The 21,889-nt window shown below is 39.1% G+C and overlaps 1 protein-coding gene across 9 annotated transcripts in view; it reads left to right on the top strand.

Moving 5' to 3' along the window:
- PTPN6 (protein tyrosine phosphatase non-receptor type 6) overlaps positions 1-21,889 on the top strand; it is a 102,528-nt gene that overhangs the window by 49,050 nt on the left and 31,589 nt on the right. For all 9 annotated transcript variants that reach the window (XM_056528994.1, XM_056529002.1, XM_056529003.1 and 6 more), the window contains 3 exons: positions 16,027-16,207; positions 19,113-19,226; positions 20,089-20,202. In XM_056528994.1, coding sequence (XP_056384969.1) covers positions 16,027-16,207; positions 19,113-19,226; positions 20,089-20,202 — 409 coding nt within the window. The remainder of the gene's footprint in view (positions 1-16,026; positions 16,208-19,112; positions 19,227-20,088; positions 20,203-21,889) is intronic.

The raw sequence follows: 21,889 nt of genomic DNA, 5'->3' as shown, positions 1-21,889 counted from the left end.
TATTTTCTTTTTTAATTTCTTTTTGGTCTTGTCCACAGTGCTCTCTGCTGACACCTCTGTCCGTGTCAGGAACTGTCCAGTGCAGGAGAAAATCCCCATTGCTAACCTCTCCTGCTGGACAGTTCCTGACACGGACAGAGGTGTCAGCAGAGAGCACTGTGGACAAGATAAAAAAGAAATTCAAAAAATAAAAGAATTTCCTCTGTAGCATACAGCTGCTAAAAAGTACTGGAAGGATAAAGATTTTTTAATAGAAGTCATTTACAAATCTGCTTAACTTTCTGGCACCAGTTAATATAAAAAAAATAATAATTTCCACTGGAGTATCTCTTTCCTGTGAAAGTAAGATAGGCACCAATATGGCCGTCATGACGCCTAGTCACCCCAGCTGTCTTATCTGGGCCCATAGACAGGGCTAATATATCAAAAGCGGATGACGAAAGTTCTGTGCATCATAAAGGACAGCAACGGTGACTTGCAGCATGTAGAATAGAGGAAGTAGTACTGTGCACATATATAGGGACACGTTGCGTTCATACAGATGACGGCACAATAACATGTCAGCACTTTAGTTCATAGTAACCATTTGCTATATGGAAACCATCACTAAACTGCTGTTGTTGGATCTACTATTCCCATTCACCAATGTATTGTGGTGTCTTGTGGGAAATAGATTGTTAGTCTGTTACATTTAAAGGGGTACTCCAGTGAAAACCTTTTTTCTTTTAAATCAACTGGTGGCAGAAAGTTAAACATATTTGTAAATTACTTGTATTAAAAAATCTTAATCCTTCCAGTACTTATTAGCTGCTGAATGCTACAGAGGAAATTCCTTTCTTTTTGGAACACTGATGACATCACGAGCACAGTGCTCTCTGCTGACATCTCTGTCCATTTTAGCAACCATGCACAGCAGATGTATGCTAAGGGCAGCATGGTGGCTTAGTGGTTGGCACTGCTGCCTTGCAGTGCTGGGGACTTGGGTTCAAATCCCACTAAGGACAACAATAAATAAAGCCTTATTATTATTATTATAATAACGTCAGCAGAGAGAACTGTGGTCGTTATGTCATCAGAGAGCATTCCAAAAAGAAAAGAATTTCCTCTGTAGTATTCAGCAGCTAATAAGTACAGGAAGGATTCATATTTTTTTAATAGAAGTAATTTACAAATATGTTTAACTTTCTGCCACCAGTTGATTTAAAAGAAAAAAGGTTTTCACCGGAGTACCCCTTTAAGGAGTTAACTTTTTGGAAGGGGGAGGCCCGGTGTCTTGATAAAAGCTGCTCCAAAGAGCGTCTCTGGTTCTGGAGGACCCAACACGTCCATAGTTTACACGACCAGCCCATTGGTTCTAATTGGGGCCATGTAATTCTGCATTTCTCCTGGGGTGGCGCTATGGGGAAATCAAACATTTGCTGAGAGGTCATCCCAGGTTTCTAGGCAACAGGATAAACAGTCTATTGCAGTGTTTCCCCAACGGTGTGCCTCCAGCTGTTGCAAAACTACAACTCCCAGCATGCCCGGACAGCCTTTGGCTGTCTGGGCATGCTGGGAGTTGTAATTTTGCAACAGCTGGAGGCACACTGGTTGGGAAACACTGGTCAAATGCATCCATGAATACTTAGAGGTAAACAGATTTGCAAATTACTTCTATTAAAAAATCGTAATCCTTTCAGTGCTTATGAGCTTCTGAAGTTAAGGTTGTTCTTTTCTGTCTAAGTAATCTCTGATGACACGTGTCTTGGGAAACGCCCAGTTTAGAAGCAAATCCCCATAGCAAACCTCTTCTAAACTGGGCGGTTCCCGAGACACGTGTCATCAGAGATTACTTAGACAGAAAAGTACAACCTTAACTTCAGAAGCTCATAAGTACTGAAAGGATTACGATTTTTTAATAGAAGTAATTTACAAATCTGTTTAACTTTCTGGAGCCAGTTGATATATTAAAAAAAAGTTTTTCCTGGAATACCCCTTTAAGGCAACCATATGGTATATAATAGAGATTGCTGTATATCCCAGTCTGGAAAAATATGTTCAAAAGTCCTCTTCAATATGGCTAATAAAAAAAGATAAAAAAGAGCTTTTGCATTGGATATTGTAGCAAGTAAAAGATGTTATGATAAATAATGTAACACGGATATTGTTACTTGTTGCAGTCTTTAGGCTGTAATAGTCTTTTAGATGAGCCGTATAGAACACTGCTGGTACAATATATCTCACCCGCTCCTGGTAGATGTTGTCCTCTCTGCTCACCACACGCCGGCAGCGCTGGCACAGGACTGGCACTGATGGTAGGATGGACCTGTGCAGGGGTGCGTTTGGCACAACGTCCCCAGTAGCCTCCGTACTGCTCCTGTGTTGTTACTTACAGGGCGGGCACAGCGTTGGCGTCCCTCGTGGTGAATGTGATGGAGTCTCAGGGCGGATGGATAGATGGATCTCTCCCGGCAGGTTCAGGCTGAGGCAAAACACAGTGAAGATCCGGACCGGACCGTGGCTGCAGTGGTTGCCGATTTCAATCTATATATATAAAACTCAACGTGTGTGTGCATGTATATGTATGTATGTGTATATATGTGTGTATATGTGTGTGTTCCAGCATCATGTCCAAACGGCTAAAGATATTAACATGAAACTTGGCCACATGTTACTTATATGTCAATAACAAACATAGGATAGGTGATTTAACTCTTACTCACCCCCATTTGTCAGGGGCGGGGTTTATGTTTAAAGTCCTATACAAGTCAATGGGAAGTATATATTACTGCATAACTTCCAAACGGCTGGAGATATTTTGATAATACTTGGTCACATGTTACTTATATGTCCACATAAAATATAGGATAGTTAATTTAACCCTAAACTACCCCCATTTGTGAGGGTCGGGGGTTTTGTTTAAAGTCCCATGCAAATCAATGGGAAATGTATGTTCCCACATAACTTCCGTACGGCTGGAGATATTTCAATAACTGGTACACACGTTACGGGTCGGAATATGAGGACGGGATGAGAGGTCAAGATAGGAGGTCAAGATAGGAGGACGGGATGGTCGGGATAGGAGGTCGAGTTAGGAGGTCGGAATATGAGGACGGGATAGGAGGTCGGGATAGGAGGACCCGGATAGGAGGACCGGGATAGGAGGATCGGGATAGGAGGACGGTATAGGAGGTCGAGATAGGAGGACCGGATAGGAGGTCTAGATAGGAGGACGGGATAGGAGGTCGAGATAGGAGGACGGAATAGGAGGTCGTGATAGGAGGTTGTGATATGAGGACGGGAAAGGAGGACTGGAAAGGAGGACGGAAAAGGAGGACGGGAAAGGAGGACACGGGAAAGGAGGACAGGAAAGGAGGACGGGAAAGGAGGTCAGGATAGGAGGACGGGATAGGAGGTCGGGGAAAGGAGGTTGAGATAGGAGGACGGGATAGGAGGACGGGATATGATGACGGGATAGGAGGTCGGGATATGAAGTCAAAAGCTTCCTCCTTTGTTTATTTTCCTCCCCAACAAGGATTAGGAAGGAAAAACCGGGCAACGCCGGGTATTCAGCTAGTGGATCATAAATAATGGTGCCAGGGTCAAACCATGAGTATATTGCAAGGTGCGATAATTGATATAACTTTATCCTAGACGCGTTTCAGGGTTCTTCTGCTATATATCGCACTACCCTTTCTTCAGTAGGAATTCAGACAAATGTATATTGAAGCTTATCCTTTTGGTCACTTTTATACGGTGGTTCACATTTGAATCCCAATTCATCAAGAGTCAGAGCTAATATCTGGCCTGGATTACACATCTAGATTCCATTATATTATATTCTTATAACAGTATCTATGGTCAAATTCACATTGGGCCATAGCATTTTTGTATCCTAGTTGATATATACATATACATATCGGGGAGAGCAGTTTAATAGCAGCCTATATTGAAAATCTATGAACATGGTAAAATATGATAAAATAAAATATGTTTAAAATATGCCCTAAATAAAATTAGATTGGAGATCATAGACTTACACGTATAATTTCTATTATAGAAAATCTATAAATGAATAAAAGAACTACATAATTGCAAAAATATATTACATATGTGTACAAGTATTAAAAATAAAATAAGAAATAAAATATAATATATAAAAAAGAAAAATTGAAATAAATGGAAAAATAAATAAAATAAAAATAATAATAATGATGAATGGAAATAAAAATAAGTTATAAATGCATTATGGACATGAAATAAAATAAAAAATAAAATAGAAAATAAAATAAAAAATTTATAAAATAAAATTAAAATAAAAAATAATAAAATGTCAAATGAAAATAAAATAATAAAAATAGTGACAAAGTGGACAATAGTATAGGGGATGGAAATAACTTTCTTGTGAAAATGAGAGGAGTTTAGTCGCCTCCAATGGGCGCCTCACTATAGTATACAGAGGCACGCAATGGTTGCGAAGCAAACCCCCTCAAAGAAAACCAAATAATTCAAGACTGGAATTAAGACCATTAGGTTCCAGAGTGCCAAACTCAAATATCTTCTTGCTTTCAGCTTTTGACATTTGGATCATATAGCTTCCACCTCTCCAATTGGGGTTTGACAGTTTGGAAACCTATGTATGTTAAACTTGTTGGATCCTTTTTAAGAAATTTTGTGAAGTGTACGGATAAGGGATATTTTTGGTCTCCTCTTTTGATGCTATTAATAGGGATCGACCGATATCGGATTTTTAGGGCCGATACCGATAATCGGTGGAGGTTAGGGCTGATAGCTGATAACTTATACCGATATTCCGGTATAAGTTATCGGCTATTTATCCCCCCTCGACACTGCTGCAGATCATTGATTTAAAGCGGGCGCTTTAAATCAATGCACTGGAGTGGCTTTTGCGGTGCCATAGGCCGCCGCCACCACCCGCTTCTCTCCCCCTACTCGTCAGGGTGGTCCGGGCCATCCTACCTTCCTGTAGTGTCCGGCGGCATTCCGTGTGGAGGGTGAACCGGTCCGGGCTGTACTTCTTCTCCGGGGTCCTCTTCTCCACTCCGGGCAGGCTCTGGCCTAGTAGCGCAGCATAGACACCGCTGCGCAGTGACGCCCGTGCGCAGCGACGCACCTGACGTCACGGCGTAGCGGCGTCTATGCAGCGTACTAGGCCGGAGCCTGCCTGAAGTGGAGAAGATGACCCCCGAAGAAGGACATCCCGGACCGGTTCACCCTCCACCCGGAATGCCGCCGGACACTACAGGAAGGAAGGATGGATGGCCCGGACCACCCCCATTACAGGCAAGTTTAATTTTTTTTATTGACTCGGAGGGTGGGGGAGGGGCCCGACCGGTACAGCGGTATGGGCAAAAATCCATACCGGTATACCGCCCAGCACTACGGTGGGGGGTGCGACGCGGTGCGGTGGGTCAGGGGGGCGGTCGCGGTGCGGCGGGTCGGGGGGGGGGGGCGGTCGCAGTGCGTTGGGGTGGGGGCGGGGCGGGGCATTATCGGATTATCGGCAAGGTAATTGCCGATACCGATAATGCCCAAAATCGTGATTATTGGCCGATAATCGGTCGATCCCTAGTTATTAATATGTTCTGCAATTCTCATTTTTAATGGTCTTTTCGTTCTGCCAACATATTGTTTATTGCAACCGTATTTCAGTATATATAATATACCTTTTGAGGTGCAAGTGATATATTCATTTATAATCCATTTGAAATCATTACTTGAAGATATTATTTAGATATTTTTCTGGGTCCTATAGGGTTTTTACAGTTGTTACACTGTCCACAACGATAAAAACCCTTTGTGGCCAACCTTGTCTCACTTACTTTTTGTTTTACAGGGGGTTTTATAGAAGGTGCTATTAATAACCCTAAATTGGGTGCTTTTTTTTATAAACTACTGCTGGGTGTTCTGGTACAAGAGTTCCAATTGTTTTGTCTTCTTTTATAATTTCCCAGTGTTTAGAAATAATATTTTCAACTTTTTTATAATGTCCATTGAAGGGTGAGATTATTTTCAAATTTGAGACAGAATTTTTATCTTTTTGTGGATATGGTTCAAAAAACTTCTATCCATTTGTTTTACCTTCTCCAATGAAGTTTCTAATGTTTTATCTGAATAACCTTTTTCTTTAAATTGAGTTGTTAAGTGATTGGCCTCCTCAAGAAATTTTTTGGTCTTCCGTACAGTTACGCTTTAAGCGTCGATATTGTCCCGTTGGTACATTTAGTAGCCAACGGGGCAAATGACAACTAGTATAATTGATATTACTGTTTTTAGCGGTTGGCTTTTTGAAGGTACTACAGAGTAAAGATTCATTAAATGCCCTTATTTCCAAGTCTAAAAAAATCAATATGAGTGCTACTTATAGTAGATGTGAAAGACAAATTGTGATAGTTCGTGTTGAGATTGTGAATAAAGGATTGTAAATCATTCTAAGACCCATCCCAAATAAAAAAAATGTCATCTATATACCTCCACCAGAGCACCAGACCCGCGCCGTTTGGGGATGATGGTGTCTTCCTCCCATGCCGCCATAAATAGGTTGGCATAACTTGGCGCGAATATGGTGCCCATAGCGGTACCCAGGGTCTGTAAATAAAAATCACCCTCAAAGTAAAAATAACTGTGTGTGAGAATAAATGAGATTGCCCGTGTAATAAAGTCCACCTGTTCTGGTTGTATATTGCCGTTTTCTAAAAATCTTTTTACTGCCTCTATACCTTGATTGTGTCTAATTATAGTATACAGAGAAGACACATCCAGGGTAGCCATGAGGTGATGGTTAGTCCAATGAAAAGTTTCTACCATGGCCACTACCTGGGTTGTGTCCTTTAAATAAGTTTTTGTTTTCTGTACAAAGGGTTGTAGGATGTGGTCTACGTACTGGGACAGGCTCGAAGTCAGGGAGCCTATCCCAGATCCGATTGGTCTACCTGACAGATTTTCTAGATTTTTGTGTGTCTTAGGTAGACAATAGAACACGGGCAATCTACATTGGGTGCCTAAAATAAATTTAAACTCATTAGTGGAAATACGGCCCTTCACCAGTGCTGAATTACATAAATCGTGCAATTGTGCTGAATATGTTTCTGTATGATCATTATCTAATTTTTGATAAGGGAAGCGATCATTTAATTGTCTTAGACACTCTTTGTTGTAATCTACCGTATTAAGCAGAACTACCCCCCCCCCCTTGTCCGCTGGACGAATGGTTAGTGTAGTATTACTCGGTAGTTCCTTCATAGCTTTACGTTCTTGATGTGTGATATTATTAGTAGATTGTCGTGGAATTTTTAATTTACGTAAATCTTTTTCTACTAGTTTTTTAAATGTTGTTGTTGGAAAAAAACAGGATTGGGGTTTACAATCCGTCTGGATATAATCCGATTTAGCTATTTCTCTTTCATATGGATGTTTTATAAAATATTTTTTTAGACAAAGGTTTCTAACAAAATTTTCTATACCTATATCGACATCAAACTTCTTGAGGGGGTGAGTGGGTGCAAACTTTAGGCCTTTCTCCAAAAGGATAAGCTTCAATATACATTTGTCTGAATTCCTACTGAAGAAAGGGTCGTGCGATATATAGCAGATATATAGAAGAACCTGAAACGCGTCTTGGATAAAGTTATATCAATTATCGCACCTTGCAATATACTCATGGTGTGAACCTGGCACCGTTATTTATGATCCATTGAAATCGGCAACCACTGCAGCCACGGTCCGGTCCGGATCTTCACTGTGTTTTGCCTCAGCCTGAACCTGCCGGGAGAGATCCATCTATCCATCCGCCCTGAGGCTCCATCACATCCACCACGAGGGACACCAACGCTGTGCCCGCCCTGTAAGTAACAACACAGGAGCAGTACGGAGGCTACTGGGGACGTTGTGCAAAACGCACCCCTGCACAGGTCCATCCTACCATCAGTGCCAGTCCTGTGCCAGCGCTGCCGGCGTGTGGTGAGCGGAGAGGACAACATCTACCAGGAGCGGGTGAGATATATTGTACCAGCAGTGTTCTATACGGCTCATCTAAAAGACTATTACAGCCTAAAGACTGCAACAAGTAACAATATCCGTGTTACATTATTTATCATAACATCTTTTACTTGCTACAATATCCAATGCAAAAGCTCTTTTTTATCTTTTTTATTAGCCACATTGAAGAGGACTTTTGAACATATTTTTCCAGACTGGGATATACAGCAATCTCTATTATATACCATATGGTTGCCTTAAAGGGGTTATCCATCAACTGGCTCCAGAAAGTTAAACAGATTTGTAAATTACTTCTATTAAAAAATCGTAATCCTTTCAGTACTCATGAGCTTCTGAAGTTAAGGTTGTTCTTTTCTGTCTAAGTAATCGCTGATGACACGTGTCTCGGGAACCGCCCAGTTTAGAAGAGGTTTGCTATGGGGATTTGCTTCTAAACTGGGCGTTTCCCGAGACACGTGTCATCAGAGAACACTTAGACAGAAAAGAACAACCTTAACTTCAGAAGCTCATAAGTACTGAAAGGATTAAGATTTTTTAATAGAAGTAATTTACAAATCTGTTTAACTTTCTGGAGCCAGTTGATATATATATATAAAAAAGTTTTTTCCTGGAATACCCCTTTAATACAAAGTTTTTGGTGATTAATACCACTAGGGCCCAGTGGATTCTCACCTTTTTATATATCTGTGCCAGGATATTATTATTATTGTTATTTTATTGTCTTATAAATGTTTAATAATAAAAATAATTAATCATAATTGAAGTATTCCTACAATATTGATTCAAATGTCATTGTGTACCTTTTTGGGGGATAAAATTCTTGAAGGATTTTGGTTATACTAATTTTTTCCTAATTTACAAATCTGTTTAACTTTCTGGCACCAGTCGATTAAAAAATTATTTTTTTCCAACGGAGTACCCCTTTAATGTTTCCCATCGCTGTGAACAGAAATGGTTGGTGGCGTCCTAGAGGATGTATGGAGTGGTAGCCGCGCGTGCGCAGTGTGCGCCATTAAATCCATGAACACTTATATCCCAATTCTTGGGATCAGATATCCCGCTGGTCTCCAAACTGTGGACCTCCAGCTGTTGCAAAACTACAACTCCCAGCATGCCCGGACAGCCGTTGGCTGTCCGGGCATGCTGGGAGCTGTAGTTTTGCAACAGCTGGAGGCACATAGTTTGGAGACCAGTGTCCTATCCTATGGATAGGGGATAACAAGCTGAAGCGAAAATGCGTTTAATTTCACCTGTGGTGGCGCTATTTATTATGCATTGATTCAAGGCTGCATTATATGTTATTCTCTAGTCACCTCCAGAGCTGCATTTACAGTTCTTCCGGATGCCCTTTGGAATTATATGATTGACCTAATAAAGTAACTAATAGCTTCTAATAAAGTAACTAATAGACAGCCGCAAGCTGAGACGTCATCCAACGGTTTGTACTGTGGTGGGTGAAGGGCGACGTATCCAGGATATTCTGTGCTGTACACAACTCGTATGTGATCACCACGAACACAATGTCATCCCTCACCAACCCCCTACTCTTCGTTTTTCTTAAATGGGCACTCTCATAAAAATAATTTTTATATATTTTATAAAAAATCTTTCTAATCTACTTCATAAAAAAAAAAAATGAAGTTTTCTATGTTTTATTTTTGTTTAAAAAATCTGCCACTAGGTGTCTCCCTTCTTGCACAGACTTTGGACTCCTGCTGGCCTGGCAGAAGTAGAAAATCAAGAAATGCAGTCTGGAGTGCTAAGTGGGGTGTGTGTGTGTGCAGCCTTAGCCAATCATAGCTCATCTCACACTGAACTGCTCTGGGCTTTGTGTAGCAGAGTGAGGGAGGAAGTTCTCCCCTGTATGGCTTCAGATGATGTCACGCCTGCTGGGGAACGCCCCTTCCCAGTCTGTGAATCTGACTGAGACTGAGCAGAGAATACAGAGCAATATCAAGGTAGAAAACTAAAAAATAATAAAAAATATCTATCTCATATCTATCTATGTCATATCTATCTATGTCATATCTATCTATGTCATATCTATCTATGTCATATCTATCTATCTATCTCATATCTATCTATCTCATATCTATCTATCTATTTCATATCTATCTATCTCATATCTATCTATCTATCCATCTATCTCATATCTATCTCATATCTATCTATCTCATATCAATCTATATCCTATCTACCTATCTATCTCATATCTATCTATCTATCTCATATCTATCTATCTATCTCATATTTATCTATCTAGCTATCTCATATTTATCTATCTATCTCATATCTATCTATCTATCTAGACAAAAAATAAGTCAGCCAGCACTTTAGTTCATACCAAACTATTATATGGACCTGGCCTACAGGTGCACGCTACTAGGCTAGATATACAGCAACAGAAGAATGCAGCAGCACACTGCCAGCACAAGGATATAGGTGAAACATGAATATGCAGTTAAAACATGGAGAGCTATACAGCTATGGTGTAATAGATGCAAATGTGAAACTATGAAATAGTGAGGCACTTAGCTCGCAAATTTGTCTCCGCCGGCGGTCAAATAGCTTGGACCGTCCCACCGCAATAAGGTAGCCTCCTTGGGACGGACCCTACACTGTGAATATGCCTCTGTGTGAACAGTTCAGTAAGCATGGCAGGGTCTGGAACGTCCAAGACACCTTATATACACACCTGATAGAGGTGGGTGGGGTGCAAGGCCAACATGGAGGTAGCCACTCCCCCGTATGTGCAATACAGACAAAGAATAAGTCAGCCAGCACTTTAGTTGATACCAAACTATTATATGGACCTGGCCTACAGGTGCACGCTACTAGGCTAGATATACAGCAACGGAAGAATGCAGCAGCACACTGCCAGCACAAGGATATAGGTGAAACATGAACATGCAGATAAAACATGGAGAGCTATACAGCTATGGTGTAATAGATGCAAATGTGAAACTATGAAATAGTGAGGCACTTAGCTCGCAAATTTGTCTCCGCCGGCGGTCAAATAGCTTGGACCGTCCCACCATCTCCCAGTTCAGTAAGCATGGCAGGGTCTGGAACATCCAAGACAACATGGAGTGGCTACCTCCATGTTGACCTTGCACCCCACCCACCTCTATCAGGTGTATATAACGTTTCTTGGATGTTCCAGACCCTGCCATGCTTACTGAACTGTTCACACAGAGGCATATACACAGTGTAGGGTCCGTCCCAAGGAGGCTACCTTATAGCGGTGGGACGGTCCAAGCTATTTGACCGCCGGCGGAGACAAATTTGCGAGCTAAGTGCCTCACTATTTCATAGTTTCACATTTGCATCTATTACACCATAGCTGTATAGCTCTCCATGTTTTAACTGCATGTTCATGTTTCACCTATATCTTTGTGCTGGCAGTGTGCTGCTGTATTCTTCTGTTGCTGTATATCTATCTATCTACCTATCTCATATCTATCTGTCTATCTCATATCTATCTATCTCATATCTACCTATCTCATATTTATCTATCTATCTATATCTATCTATATATCTATCTCATATCTATCTATCTCATATCTATCTATCTCATATCTACCTATCTCATATTTATCTATCTATCTATCTCATATCTATCTATCTATCTATCTACCTATCTCTTATTTATCTATCTATATATCTATCTATCTATCTCATATCTATCTATCTCACATCTGTCTATCTTTAGTTATTTTAAAATATTTTTTTCTGTCAGTTTTACACTTCAGGGCCCCTGTAGTAACCGGCCTTTGCTCTCGGTTTCCCCCTTCTTCTTCCCTCTCGACTCACCGCCCATGCCGCGCACCGCCGTGTCCCTCTGAGCTTCCTTCTTGCGGTTGGAAAATTCTCTGCTCTGTTTTGAAATAATTTGTTACTGAAGTTTCCATCATGTGACTTCTGACAACTCAACCACACAATCCTCTTGTGCAAAAATGCAAACCGAGCTGTGTGGTACTATGGCAGGTGCAGGCGTGCAGAGTGTTATTACGGTCTCTGATAACAGGTGCATGGTGGATATAATGTACAGCGTCCAAACAACTGGAGTGAGGTGCAGCTAGGAGTCATTTTACACTTGAAGTCAATGGGTAGAAAAATCAGCTGCAGAAAATGTGCAGCAAAATGCGCGTGTGTGAATGTACCCTAAGGGCTCTTTCACACTGTTGGATTTGATTGTGAACTGCAATGGACAGCCCCCATTCAAACTCGCAGCGGGAAACATATTGTAGATATTAATTACATCAGAGACCCATCAAAAAGGGTTGTCGACATGTATACCGCCACATGCTCTTTGCAGGTCCATTTAATATATCTAACATAGAAACAGGATACGTTTGGTAAATGGAGCAAACGGGGTCACTATTAGACACCGGGAACATGTTGCGGAATACGTCGGCCAACTGGTTGCGGATTTATAACTGTGACATGTGCAAAAACTGTGATGTGGCCTAAGACTCCCTAAGAGCCAATACTTATAGCTACATGGCTTCCAGGGCCGCCATGTTGCTTTAACCATAGTGCAACAGGAGCGTATTGTGGTGTGCCACGGGGGTGCGATGTGGTGTATGGGGCAGATGTTAATAACCCCTAGATGTTCGTGACGCCAGGGCAGGGTTTTCCCAATAACCACCTGAACGGTAGTACCGCTAGTCCTAGTTAGGCAGGGCAAATAAGACTCCAAGGCCATGTCAGGGTTAACGGTAGCTTTACTGAGGTAGACAAATGTCTTTACAGCTAGGCCAGGATCCCAGAGAGGTGACCAGAAACATGGAGGGGACCTTTCAGCTTGCTGGGACTTGCAGTGACTTTGAAAGACTTTAGCACAGCCACACTGTCCAACCACCACCGCCGCTGCCCCCCCCCCCCCCGCCTTTCCTCTGGCCAGAGACCGCCGCCACTGCCCCATTGCCTCCCCCATCTCCGGTTTTATAATTACATGTTCCCAGGGTCCGCGCTACTTCTGGCTCCGGCGGTGTCCTGAGCTGTAACTGTGCGCACTGATGGTGAGGTCGCATTGAGGATGTCACTCGTCATTGCGCAGCGCACAGCAACAGCGCAGGACGCCGCAGGAGCCAGAAGTAGTGCGGACCTCGGGAACAGGTAATTATTAAACCGGGGATGGGGGAGGCAATGGGGCAGCAGCGGGGGCGGGGCATTATCGGCATATCGGCAAGGTAATTGCAGATACCGATAACATCCAAAATCTTGAATATCTGCCGATAATATCGGCCAAACCGATGATCGGTTGATCCCTACTACAGATATCCAGAAAAGCGTAAAAATGCAGGTCCCAGGTGAACAGAGAGGGCTGCGCATGCGCAGTCACCGCTCCATTCATCCTCTATGGGCCACCCAAACATTGCAGAGCGCAGCCCAACCAGTAACTTACAGCATCCACACTGACATAACCCATCAGCCTGGAAGGGTTGTTTGCACCATCTATTTGTTACCCCGTTTCACCTTCCTTACATACAGTATATGCTGCAATATTTAGTGCCATACAGGATGTAGGGAGTAATAGCCGCGCATGCTCAGTGTGCTCCATTAATTCTGGGAACACTTGCGCGGCATGCGCGGCTATTACTCCCTACATCCTGTATGGCACTAAATATTACAGTTTTGCAACAGCTGAAGGTCCACAGTTTGGAGACCACTGCCCTATCCTATGGATAGGGGATAACAAGCTGACATGGAAATGCTCCAGTGTTTAAAGTGGTATTCCAGGAAAAAAACATTTTTTATAACAACTGGTTCCAGAAAGTTAAACAGATTTGTAAATTACTTCTATTAAAAAAAATCTTAATCCTTCCAATAATTATCAGCTGCTGAAGCTGAGTTGTTCTTTTCTGTCTGGCAACAGTGCTCTCTGCTGACACCTCTGTCTGTCTCGGGAACTGCACAGAGTAGAAGAGGTTTGCTATGGGGATTTGCATCTACTCTGGACAGTTCCCGAGACAGGTGTCATCAGAGAGCACTTAGACAGAAAAGAACAACTCAACTTCAGCAGCTCATAAGTACTGAAAGTATTAAGATTTTTTAATAGAAGTAATTTACAAATCTGTTTAACTTTCTGGAGCCAGTTGATATATAAAAAAAAAGGTTTTTTTTATTTCCCCTGTGGTGGCCCTATATTTATTATGCATTTATTATGCATTTATTATGCATTGATTTATGCCTGTATTGTATGTTATACTCTAGTCGCCTCCAGAGCTGCATTTACAGTTCTTCTGGATGCCCCTTGGAAACATATTGTTGATCTAAGTTAGTAACTAATAGCTTCTCATTGCACTACTCCCTGGTAACAGTAAACCGCACAGAATTCTGAATGCAGCTCTGGAGGTGACTGCAGAATAAGGGTTCATGCACACATACCTTACTTGTTACCGATTTCACGCATAATATTGTTAGTGCCAAACCAAAAATTTTATGAAAAAAAAAGAAAAAAAAAGTATGCAAATAAATCTGTAAGGGATTGCACAATTACAATGTATATTTATCGTGGGGACTTTTTTTTTTAAATAATGTTTTGCAGTTGCCGTGAGAATTCTCTTTCCCTACGTTGCATTTATTCTCTTATTTCCACTTTCGACGTCCTAATGTATTTCAACACAATAGGATGCGTAACAGTTATAGGCTATGTCAGGGGTCAAGTCCTGGGAAAAAAAGTGCAGGAACTCACCCAAGATTTCCACTCAAGGGCTGGTCCTGCAGAACTCCTGCTAATGGGAATGGTGTTCCTGCTGTTGGAAAAGTGCAGGAACTCAGTTCCCACAAGTTCCTGCAGGACTTGAGCCCTGGGCTATGTTCACACAGGCAATGTCCACACTAAAAATCTCCGCGCGGACATTGCCCCTTACAGCGGTGCGCCGGCAGAACATAACGGCACTAAGACCGCACGGAAATGTCCTGTCTCATGGACGGCAATGCATTTGCGTTCAAAATCCTCAGAAAAAAATAGAAATAAAATAGAATTTTTTTTTTTTGCTGAATTCCACTCGAAAATTCGGGAACAATGTGTGAACATAGCCTTAAAGAGGTACTCCGGTGGAAAACATTTTTTTATAAATCAACTACTGCCAGAAAGATAAACAGATTTGTAAATTACTTCTATTAAAAAAATCTTTACCCTTCCAGTACTTTTTAGCAGCTGTATGCTACAGAGGAAATTCTTTTCTTTTTTTATTTCTTTTTTTTTGTCTTGTCCACAGTGCTCTCTGCTGACACCTGATGCCCATATCAGGAACTGTCCAGAGCAGGAGAAAATCCCCATAGCAAACCTCTCCTGCTCTGGACAGTTCCTGACTATTATTTGGGAGCCTAGCAGACAAAGAAGAAACATTTTCACAGTTTGAATGTAACAAATAAAGCTATAAAATGCCGTGTTGGAGAAGATTCATCATTTTATTAATTACAATAACAAATCCACAGCCGTAAATAACGGTTCTGATCAGGTTTGTGTGAATAACCTACTTACCCCTGCAACTCAGATCTTCATCTCTACTCACATCCAAAGCTGCATTGAGTATTCAGTTAAATTACACAATTTCTATTTTTATTGCACTTATTCTACTTTCTTTCGCTCATCCTATGGTTTGATAACTTTATTTGACGTTTGCTGTTGTGAGGATCCTTGTTATATTTAGCTGTTTATTTGTATATTAATAGATATATTGTTATCTGCTGTTGGTATTTTTACTCTACTTTGCATTCTGTTTATCAGGATGTATTCACTGTTAGTTTTCCACTAGCCATCATTTATGCTTCTATAAAGCGCCACCTAATGGACAATGGGGGTACTAGTGTATTAGCTTTGAGGGAGCCTGGATATGAGGAAGATTTTATTGTTCTATTGTCTTCAGTCAATTTGTATTTATGTGTATATGTGTATATACATATATATATATATATATATATATATATATATATATATATATATATATATAAATAAAATAATTGTTATATATACAGATATATAATGACTTATATGTTCATTCAATATTTCCACAGCTGGTACCATGGGTATCTTTCTGGACCCGATGCAGAGAAGTTGCTGCAGACAAAAGGGGAGCCATGGACATTCCTTGTCAGAGAAAGTCGTAGTAAACCAGGAGATTTTGTCATCTCTGTCTTGACAGCCGATGTAAAAGATGGCAAACCCCGGGTGACCCACATCAAGATCAGTTGTGAGGTAAAATGGTTGACTGCAGCTCAATTCATTAACCGTCTAGAGCTACAGTATAGTAATGACTATTATGTACAAAAATATAACTACTTTAATACTGCCTCCTATGTGCAAGCTTTCTAAGTTTAATATTACTCAGTACATACTCTAGTTGAGTAGTCATTGTGTGTACAATGCTTGTTATTTTTGTTTTGCATTGTAAGAATTTATTTTAATTGTAATTTTGTTTGTTTTCACAATAAAAATTGCCTCCTATGTGCAAGAATATAACTACTATAATACTGCCTCTATATACAAGAATATAACTACTATAATACTGCCTCTATATACAAGAATATAACTACTATAATACTGCTCCTATATACAAGAATATAACTACTATAATACTGCTCCTATATACAAGAACATAACTACTATAATACTGCTCCTATATACAAGAACATAACTACTATAATACTGCTCCTATATACAAGAATATAACTGCTATAATACTGCTCCTATATACAAGCATATAACTGCTATAATACTGCTCCTATATACAGGAATATAACTACTATAATACTGCTCCTATATACAAGAATATAACTACTATAATACTGCTCCTATATACAAGAATATAACTACTATAATACTGCTCCTATTTACTAGAACATAACTACTATAATACTGCTCCTATATACAAGAATATAACTACTATAATACTGCTCCATATATACAAGAATATAACTACTATAATACTGCTCCTATATACAAGAACATAACTACTATAATACTGCTCCTATATACAAGAATATAACTACTGTAGTACTGCTCCTATATACAAGAATATAACTACTATAATACTGCGCCTATATACAAGAATATAACTACTATAATACTGCTCCTATATACAAGAATATAACTACTATAATACTGCTCCTATATACAAGAATATAACTACTATAATACTGCTCCAATATACAAGAATATAACTACTATAATACTGCTCCTATATACAAGAATATAACTACTATAATATTGCCCTATTTACAAGAATATAACTACTATAATACTGCTCCTATATACAAGAATATAACTACTATAATACTGCTCCTATATACAAGAATATAACTACTATAATACTGCTCCTATATACAAGAATATAACTACTATAATACTGCTCCTATATACAAGAATATAACTACTATAATACTGTTCCTATATACAAGAATTTAACTACTATAATACTGCTCCTACATACAAGAATATAACTACTATAATACTGCTCCTATATACAAGAATATAACTACTATAATACTGATCCTATATACAAGAATATAACTACTATAATACTGCTCCTATATACAAGAATATAACTACTATAATACTGCTCCTATATACAAGAATATAACTACTATAATACTGATCCTATATACAAGAATATAACTACTATAATACTGCCTCCTATATACAAGAATTTAACTACTATAATAGTGCTCCTATGTACAAGAATATAACTACTATAATACTGCTCCTATATACAAGAATATAACTACTATCATACTGCCCCCTATGTACAAGAGTATAACTACAATAATACTGCTCCTATATACAAGAATATAACTACTATAATACTGCTCCTATATACAAGAACGTAACTACTATAATACTGCTCCTATATACAAGAATATAACTACTATAATACTGCTCATATATACAAGAATATAACTACTATAATAGTGCTCCTATGTACAAGAATATAACTACTATAATGCTGCCTCCTATATACAAGAATATAACGACTATAATACTGCTCCTACATACAAGAATATAACTACTATAATACTGCTCCTTTGTACAAAAATATAACTACTATAATACTCCCTCCTATGTACAAGAATATAACTATTATAATACTGCCCCTATATACAAGAATATAACCACTATAATACTGCCTCCTATATACAAGAATATAACTACTATAATATTGCTCCTATATACAAGAATATAACTACTATAATACTACTCCTATGTACAAAAATATAACTACTATAATACTGCCTCCTATATACAAGAATATAACTACTATAATACTGCTCCTATATATAAGAATGTAACTACTATAATAATGCCCTCTATGTATTGGAATATAACTGCTATAATACTGCTCCTATACACAAGAATATAACTACTATAATACTGCTCCTATATACAAGAATATAACTACAATAATACTGTTCCTATATACAAGAATATAACTACTATAATACTGCTCCCTATATACAAGAATATAACTACTATAATACTGTCTTCTATGTACAAGAATATAGCTACTATAATACTGTCCCCTATGTACAAGAATATAACTACTATAATACTGCTCATATATACAGGAATATAACTACTATAATACTGCTCTTATATTAAATAATATAACTACTATAATACTGCTTCCTATGTACAAGAATATAACTACTATAATACTGCTCCTATATACAAGAATATAAGTACTATAATACTGCTCCTATATACAAGAATATAACTACAATAATACTGTTCCTATATACAAGAATATAACTACTATAATACTGCTCCCTATATACAAGAATATAACTACTATAATACTGTCTTCTATGTACAAGAATATAGCTACTATAATACTGTCCCCTATGTACAAGAATATAACTACTATAATACTGCTCCTATATACAAGAATATAAGTACTATAATACTGCTCCTATATACAAGAATATAAGTACTATAATACTGCTCCTATATACAAGAATATAACTACTATATTACTGCTCCTATATACAAGAATATAACTACTATAATACTGCTCCTATATACAAGAATATTACTACTATAATACTGCTCCTATGTATATGAATATAAGTGAAGATGGTGTTTCTCACGCTCTGTGTCTCTGTAGGGTGAGAAGTATACTCTGGGGGATATAAAGTTTGATTCTCTCACGGATCTTATTGAAGGGTACAAGAAGAAACATATAGAAGAAATTTCCGGAGCTTTTGTGTACTTGAAAAAGGTGAGAACCAAACTGGACTCTGGAAATAAAACCGTACAATTATTATGATCTATAGCGTTACATCTGTTATTTCTTTCTTGAAAGAGATTTATTCATTCAGTCGTCATTACAAATCACACATAAATTACTATCACACAAAGCATGACAGTACAATATACACCACAGGTTTCCTAAGCTATACACCGTACCACATGCTACGCTAACACTCCGCTCCATCACTTGTTATTGAAGAAACAAAGTCGAAAAAACCAAAAACACTTTACAGTCTGTTATTTCTTTCTTGGCCTCTCAGTGCTCTATTGCCCCCTATCTGTTGCTACGCCCTCTACTGTAGGAGTTCTGGTCGTGACTTGAGTCATGGTGGCCTCTTTTGTGACACCTCGTTGATACAGATCTATTCTAGGAGATTGTACTTCCATATTAATCAATACTGGGTGTCGCCTCTAATAATTGTGTCTTTTCTTAAAGAGTTACTCCACTTCCCCAGCATTTGGAACATTTAGTTCCGAATGCTGGGTGCAAGCTGGGGGGGGGGTTGTGATGTCACACCACGCCCCCTCAATGCAAGTCTATGGGAGGGGGCGTGGCATCCTCCACGCCCCCTCCCATAAACTTGCATTGAGGGGGCGTGGCGTGACGTCACGACCCCTGCAGCCCACACCCAACGTTTGGAAATAAATGTTCCAAATGATGGGGGGAGTGGAGTAACCCTTTAAGCCTCACATTTTAGAAGTCGCCCACCACATGGGTCCCTTGGTTTTTCTTACTCGTTTTGTTCTTCATGATGTCTCTTCTTCTTCTATTACCCATCCCTGTTTATATCTGATATTATGTCCAGATATCATTTTTATATCTTCTACAGCCATACCACTCCACCAGAGTCAATGCAGCCGACATCGAAAATCGCATGAAGGAATTAGACAAAAAGTCTGAGAAAGAGGACTCTGCGAAGGCCGGATTCTGGGAGGAGTTTGATGTAAGTCTTGTAGGTTGACTGTCCTATAGAAACGTTCAGGGAGATGTTTTAGGACCTCGTCTTGGGAGGATTTGCCTTGAAGCCACGCTGGACCTTTTCTTTAGTCTTTTACCCTATTTTTCTCATCCGTTATTCCATAGGGCCCTATCATAAATTACTTAAAGGGGTATTTCAGGCAAAACCTTTTTATATATATATATATATATATATATATATATATATATATATATATATATATATATATATCAACTGGCTCCGGAAAGTTAAACAGATTTGTAAATTACTTCTATTAAAAAATCTTAATCCTTCCAATAGTTATTAGCTTCGGAAGTTTTCTGTCTAACTGCTCAATGATGATGTCATCAGGACGTGAGTCATCAGAGAGCAGTTAGACAGAAAACAAAAAACTCAACTTCAGAAGCTAATAACTATTGGAAGGATTAAGATTTTTTAATAGAAGTAATTTACAAATCTGTTTAACTTTCCGGAGCCAGTTAATATATTCAAAAAAAAAAAAGTTTTGGCCTGGAATACCCTTTTAATGTATAGCCTTCTAGGGTGTTATCCATATTTTCGTCCGTGCATGCTGGGAGTTGTAGTTTTGCAACAGCTGGAGGCACCCTGGTTGGGAAACTTGGCATTAGCAGATAGATTAATTAAAGGGGTATTTCGCAGGAAAACACTTTTTTTTTTTTTTAAATCAACTGGTGCCAGAAAGTTAAACAGATTTTTAAATTACAATATATAGAAAATAGGAGGGGATCCGAGCAACTCAAATGGCACCCATACCCACGGTGTCGGAAAGTAAAGTGATTAAAAGGAAAATTGAGGCTCAGGATCTTGAATACTGGATAGACATTTATTAATTAATTGTTTAAAATATGTAATGTGCTCCGTGACGCACAGGGCCCTTGTGGGTCAGCGGGGACACAAAATACAACTTAATAAATTATAAAATTACATAGATAGCATAGAATACATTATAATATAAAAAATATGTAATAAAATACAATCAATATAAAAGCCACACGTCTGTGGATATTCCAGCCTAGAGATGAGCGAACTGACAGTAAATTCGATTCGTCACGAACTTCTCGCCTCGGCAGTTGGACTTATCCTGCATAAATTAGTTCAGCTTTCCGGTGCTCTGGTGGGCTGGAAAAGGTGGATACAGTCCTAGGAGACTCTTTCCTAGGAATGTATCCACCTTTTCCAGCCCACCGGAGCACCTGAAAACTGAACTAATTTATGCAGGATAAGTCATCAACTGCCGAGCCGAGAAGTTCGTGACGAATCGAATTTACTGTAAGTTCGCTCATCTCTATTCCAGTCTGTAAGAATAAAATAGAGGTGCACGTGTCATTTGAATAGAAACGAATATGTAAAGTGCAGAATTGTAATGTTCAATGCGCTGATTGTACAATGAGCGGTATCCGTTACACTGTTACATTGTTGCCAACGGATACCGCTCATTCTACAATCAGCGCATTGAACATTACAATTCTGCACTTTACATATTCGTTTCTATTCAAATGACACGTGCACCTCTATTTTATTCTTACAGGCTGGAATATCCACAGACGTGTGGCTTTTATATTGATTGTATTTTATTATATATTTTTATATTATAATGTATTCTATGCTATCTATGTAATTTTATAATTTATTAAGTTGTATTTTGTGTCCC

This window comes from Hyla sarda, chromosome 7 (genome assembly GCF_029499605.1).
Source record: "Hyla sarda isolate aHylSar1 chromosome 7, aHylSar1.hap1, whole genome shotgun sequence".
Classification (NCBI taxonomy): domain Eukaryota; kingdom Metazoa; phylum Chordata; class Amphibia; order Anura; family Hylidae; genus Hyla; species Hyla sarda.
Note: the sequence above shows the minus strand (reverse complement) of the source record. Positions and strands in the feature narration are given on the sequence as shown.